At 50.1% G+C, this 6,000-nt stretch overlaps 1 protein-coding gene across 17 annotated transcripts in view; it reads left to right on the top strand.

The window, feature by feature from the left end:
• The first annotated feature begins 5,293 nt into the window (after positions 1–5,293).
• PPP1R12B (protein phosphatase 1 regulatory subunit 12B) overlaps positions 5,294–6,000 on the top strand; it is a 204,676-nt gene continuing 203,969 nt past the window's right edge. For 3 of the 17 annotated variants that reach the window (XM_049111992.1, XM_049111994.1, XM_049111993.1), the window contains exon 1: positions 5,300–5,721. In XM_049111992.1, the coding sequence (XP_048967949.1) occupies positions 5,431–5,721 (291 nt within the window). In that variant the 5' untranslated portion in view covers positions 5,300–5,430. Of the gene's footprint in view, positions 5,722–6,000 lie in introns of all 17 variants that reach the window. The other 14 variants (XM_049111990.1, XM_049111987.1, XM_049111991.1 and 11 more) reach the window with 11 other exon arrangements.

The raw sequence follows: 6,000 nt of genomic DNA, 5'->3' as shown, positions 1-6,000 counted from the left end.
GCCCCCCGGGGACCCCTCCCCTGGGGGCTTCCGATTGGCCGCAGCGAGCCCGGGGGCGGGGCGACGCCTCCCATTGGCCAGCGCTCCGGGCGGGCTTCCGCTCCCGCCACTTTCAAATCGGAGCGCGCGTCGCCATGCGCCAGTCCGCGGAGCTGCGGGTGGGGCGCGGGCCCCGCGGGGTCGTACCGTGGCGCCGCCGCCGCCGGAGCAGGGAGCCGCTGCAGCCCGCCCCCGGGAGGAGCAGTGAAGGGACCGGGACTCCGCGCTGCCGCAGGGCCTCCGCCTGGCGGGTTTGCCGCGTCGGAGGACACACCGGCGCCCGGCGGGCGGAAGGAAAAGGGGCGCACGATGCGCCCGGGTAAGCATCGCCGCAGCAGAACCCCGAGGGGCAGAACAGGCCGATGGGCCGCTCCGCGGGCTCCTCCCGACTCGGGTGCGCGGGCCTGGCGAAGGAAGCGCCGGGTGACGCCAGGCCCGCCTGGACTTCTCGGTCCCGGCTCCGTGAGCGCCCGAGCGGGGCCCGGCCTGAATCGAGAGGTCATCTGGAGGTCATCTGGAGGTGGCCTGGCCTTGGGGGTCACTGGGCGCCCCCCACCCTCAGCTCGCTGCTCTCCGCTCCCTGTGTGGCTTCGGAGCCCCGGTGACCTAGGAGCAACGGCCGGGGCGCCTGACCGTGCAGACCAGGGTGACTGCGGCCCCTGCCCTGGGTTCTGCATGTGGTCCGCAGCACCGGGCCCGGGCCCGCCGCAGGTGCGGGACCTGACCTGCCGAGACCCACGCGTTGACCGGCTCCGCGTCCACGCCAACACCTCGGGGGCCGCACGTTGGCTGTAAGAACGACTCAACTAAGGGAGCTTGTGCGTTGCAGACCAGAGGAATCCGGGGACCGTCCCATCCAACCTGCAGTTAGCTGCTGGGGCTTTGCATTTCTTGCTATTTGCTCGTCCTCGAGTGCCTTCTGTTGTAAATCAGGAGCCGGCCGCTTGTTTTACTACTTTGTTTTTACTCCTTCGACGCCTCCTTTATTTTCTTGCTTACCCCCAAATGCAGTTTTATTTTGATTCCAGTTCTGGTGGCTCTCTGAGAAACGAGCCTTTAAAATGTCTCTTGGAAAAGAGCAGCAGCTGTGCTGAGTCTGGTGGAAAGGCGAGATGGTATCATAAAACAAGCAAATGCCAGTAACTTTGGCAACCAAACAAAGGATCGAATAAAAGAAAAAAAGGTAGGGCAGCCCCCGTGGCTCAGCGGTTTAGCACCGCCTTCAGCCCAGGGTGTGATCCTGGAGTCCTGGGATCGAGTCCCACGTCGGGCTCCCCTCAGGGAGCCTGCTTCTCCCGATGCCTGTGTCTCTGCCTCTCTCTCTCTCTCTCTCACTGTGTCTCTCATGAATAAATAAATAAAATCTTAAAAAAAAAAAAAAGGTAAAAAACTCACAGGCTAAATGTGCAGTTTCCATTTGACCACCAGAGGGAGGTCTGTTAACTGCTGAGAATAGAGGGAAGGCTGAAAAGTTTTCCTTACCTTTGTGCAGGTGTCCTTTTAAAAAGGGAGCATTCTAATATTGTGATTTATTTCTTAAGTGTATGTGTGGGAAAATATTTAACAAAAGTTTCTTTACACAAGAATCTATATGCATCATGCCTGGCTTACTTAGTACCTTGAAAAGCACAAAAATCATATTTTATTTATATATAGAATTGTCAGGATTTACTCATTTGGGTATAGAAGACTTTAGTATAGACTGTTTAGTAAATCTAAACTATCTTGTTTGTTTAATGGGCTGATTATATAAACTTTACTCTCAGAAAGTCCTGTTTTAGGGAAGATACTTCTGAGAAAAACTTTTGCGACTTTAATTTTGAAAGACTTTTTGAGCCATTATACACAATTAATTTTATTTTTTTCGTGGCGTAACATTTTTTTTGGTTGAGCCAGTTAAATTACTCAGATTATAATAATTATTACTGCTTTTTGTAATCACATAGCTGAAGATACATTCCTCTCCTTTCAGGTAGGTATGTACTTAAATTATCCAAGGAACCTAGGACAGTCTCCAAAAAGGGTATTATAGGGCAGCCCTGGTGGCGCAGCAGTTTGGCGCTGCCTGCAGCCCAGGGTGTGATCCTGGAGACCTGGGATCGAGTCCCAACATCGGGCTCCCTGCATGGAGCCTGCTTCTCCCTCTCCCTCTACCTGTGTCTCTGCCTCTCTCTCTGTGTCTATGAATAAATAAATAAAACCTTTAAAAAAACAAAAGGGTATTATACTCTAACAACCTCAGAGGAGAAAAAAAGCAAATAAATTAGATATAGTAAGGAAGTGTTTCCTGGAATTCCTAGTACAGAGACTGAATTCTCCCTATTTAAATTTATCTCAAGAAGGGAAGGGTTTAACTTGGACTTGGCCAATGTTAGCTTATTTATACAATTGTAGCCAGATAGTTCTTCCCTGATTCTGAATGTGAAAATAATACAGCCAAAAGAAATGTAACATTTTTGATCTCCTTAATTATTGATCAAGGAGATTGAAAATTTTACTCCAGTTAAAACATTATTAGAGGGACACCTGGGTGGCTCAGTGGTTGAGCCTCTGCCTTTGGCTCAGGGCGTAATCTTGGATCTGGAGATCGAGTCCCACATGCTTTCTGCATGGAGCCTGCTTCTCCCTCTGCCTGTGTCTTTGCCTCTCTCTGTGTGTCTCTCATGAATAAATAAGTAAAATCTTTAAAAGAAAAATTCTAGTCTAATTTTGAGGATAAAGATTACTAAAATACATTTAAAAAATTCTTTTTTTTTTTAAAGATTATTTATTTATTTATTCATGAGAGACACAGAAGGAGAGAGAGGCAGAGACACAGGCAGAGGGAGAAGCAGGCTCCATGCAGGGAGCCCGACGTGGGACTCGATTCCAGGTCTCCAGGATCACGCCCCGGGCCAAAGGCGGCGCTAAACCGCTGAGCCACCGGGACTGCCCTAAAAAAATTATTATTAGAAAACCATTGTCAGTAAAATATACAGTTCAATTATACATACTTTATTTTTTTGAGGAGCTACTGTGTTTCAGAAACGTAATATTAAAATGGTAAATGTGGATTGCTGTCAGATGTGCTTCCTGAAATTTCAGCAGTTTGTTTATGCCAAAACCTTGCCGCTCTTTACTTTTTTTGTGTACCATCTAGATTGGCAATGTTTAGCTGATGATGGTTTCTTGAAGACGGTTAAGCTTATAGCTAGGTATTCTTTCCTATCTAATATAATATCAGTGTTTCTTTTATCCTATAGAGAGAGTTCTATTTGAGAGCTTGTGGGCAATTTTATCAGCAAGAGGCTGAGTTGGAATAAGAAGAGTTTCCATCTTGACAAGTTACAAAGTAAATCTCATACAGAATTTTTTTTTTTAAAGATTTTATTTATTTATTCATGATAGTCACACAGAGAGAGAGAGAGAGAGAGAGAGAGAGGCAGAGACATAGGCAGAGGGAGAAGCAGGCTCCATGCAGGGAGCCCGATGTGGGATTCGATCCCGGGTCTCCAGGATCGTGCCCTGGGCCAAAGGCAGGCGCCAAACCGCTGCGCCACCCAGGGATCCCTCATACAGAATTTTTAATTGCAATAGGGGTGACAGGTTCTATAGTGACTAAATTATTGCACAATAGCAAGGAAAATGAAACTATATAAGGTATATTTTGTTGCATCTTGATTCTTTTTTCCCCCCTTTTTTTAAGGAGGAAGAAGGAGAAGTAGAGGGTGAGGGGCAGAAGGAGAGGGAGAGAGAGAATCTTGAACAGGCTCCACATGGAGTGCAAAGCCCAACGAGGGGCTGGATCTCACAAGCCTGAGATCATAACCTGAGTTGAAATCGAGTCAGACACTTAACTGAGTAAGCCACCCAGGTGCCCCCACATCTTGATTATTTTATTGCACATTGTTTTTCATTGTTCACAAAGATGCTGTAGTAAGAAAATTAGTATTTACAAAGTATTTAAGAATACCAAATAAGAGCATATTGTGGATGGACATCATATTCTTAAACATAATACTTTGCATTTGCATATTGTTTTCCATTTAATTCTCAGTTCATCTAGGGGAAGTTGAGTCACCCCACAAATGTTCACAATGGAATATAATAAAGTTTCCCTTTACAATGTCCTCATCACTTTTGTAATGTTTTTTAATGAAAAATTTTAAACATAAGACTATTTGAAAACTTACAGAACCTAATAATTGTATATGTTCTCTTTCACTATGGACAGCACATTTAATTATATTTTGTCCAGGGCTAAAGCTGTGGCGGGGGGGTGGGGGGTCTAAGGTATTAAATCAATTATACAGATTTTATAATCAAGTTCACTTTAAATATGAAAATGTCCTGTTCGTTGCCTTAGGAGTTTAGTATGCCCCATAATTGTCTTGGCGGAAATCACGAAAGATAAGGCATCCACTCTCTCCTAAGCATTTAAGATCCGTGAAAAGGGTAGTAGTGAAGGAGGAGGGAGAAAGAAGAGAGATTAATATTTATCATGAGCTGATTATGTGCCAAGTATAGTACTAGGTAGCCTTGCACGTAGTATTGAATCCAAGGACTATTCTGTGAAGTATTACTATTCCCACCTTACAAATCAGGAAAGAGGCTCGGGGAAATCAAGTAACTTGTTGAGGGATGTGAATTCACTCTGAAATGAGAGTTTATGTTCTTTCCACTACGGTTGGATGCATCCTTCCCTGGATCCTTTTAGGGCCTAAAATATACCTGTCTGGTTGAAAGAACGTTATGTATCATGTAACACTGTGTATGTGTCCATGCTCCTCCTCGTGCACATTTATTTACATTTACTGTGATTAATACACGTTACTGTATTATATGTTATAACGTGAAAGAAACTCTAGATTTAGAACCAGGGCATAGATTTGAGTGTTTCGAGTACTTTCTGTCTAGTTTTCACCAACAGAAAGTCGAGATAATTTCTTCTGCTTCTCCACTTCGAAGCCCTGATGTGATCATTAGGGAGCCCGGATTAGGCGGCCGTCGCCACAGGAATAAACTACGATTCCCGACATGCTTGACGAGGCGGACGCCGGCCCGGGACCCAGTTCCAGCTTTAGGGCAAAGGTGACCCCTCTGGGTCCCGCGGCGAAGTAGGGGGCAGCCGGTCCTCGCCTCCTTCCTGGTGCATTCAGGGATTCGTAGTTCCCTCAAGGCCCGGGGGTTGCCCTTGGGGTCCGCGTCTCACTACAAGTCCCGTGATGACCCGGGGCTCGGGCGGCGCCTGCGTGTTGAGGCCGGAGGCGCGTGCGGGCGGTGCTCCTGGCGGGAGGAGTAAAGATGGCGGCGCGGGGGTCTCCGCCTTCTGCTCCCGGCTGAGGCGCGCCGCGGGAGCCGCACTCGCAGTCCCGGGGGGTGGTTCGAGCCGCAGCCGCGGAGGCCGGAGCCATGGCGGAGCTGGAGCACCTGGGCGGGAAGCGGGCCGAGTCGGCGCGAATGCGGCGGGCTGAGCAGCTGCGGCGCTGGCGGGGCTCGCTGACGGAGCAGGAGCCCGCGGAGCGGCGAGGCGCGGGGCGGCAGCCGCAGCCGCGTCGCGGGAGCCCCAGGGTCCGCTTCGAGGACGGAGCCGTCTTCCTGGCCGCCTGCTCCAGCGGGGACACCGACGAGGTGAAGAAGCTGCTGGCCAGGGGCGCCGACATCAACACGGTCAACGTGGACGGCTTGACAGCCCTCCACCAGGTGAGCCCGCCTGCGGGGGAGCCGCGCTGAGCCCGCGCTGAGCCCGTGACCCTGCGGCCGCCCAGCACGGGCACCCGGGTCTGTACCTGCGGCCACCCGCGCACCCGGGTCTCTACTGCGGGCACCCGGGCACCCGGGTCTCTACCTGCGGCCACCTGGGCACCCGGGTCTCTACTGCGGGCACCTGGGCACCCGGGTCTCTACCTGCGGCCACCTGGGCACCCGGGTCTCTCCCTGCGGCCACCCGGGTACCCGGGTCTCTACCTGCGGCCACCCGGG

This window comes from Canis lupus, chromosome 7, assembly GCF_003254725.2.
Source record: "Canis lupus dingo isolate Sandy chromosome 7, ASM325472v2, whole genome shotgun sequence".
Classification (NCBI taxonomy): domain Eukaryota; kingdom Metazoa; phylum Chordata; class Mammalia; order Carnivora; family Canidae; genus Canis; species Canis lupus.
Note: the sequence above shows the minus strand (reverse complement) of the source record. Positions and strands in the feature narration are given on the sequence as shown.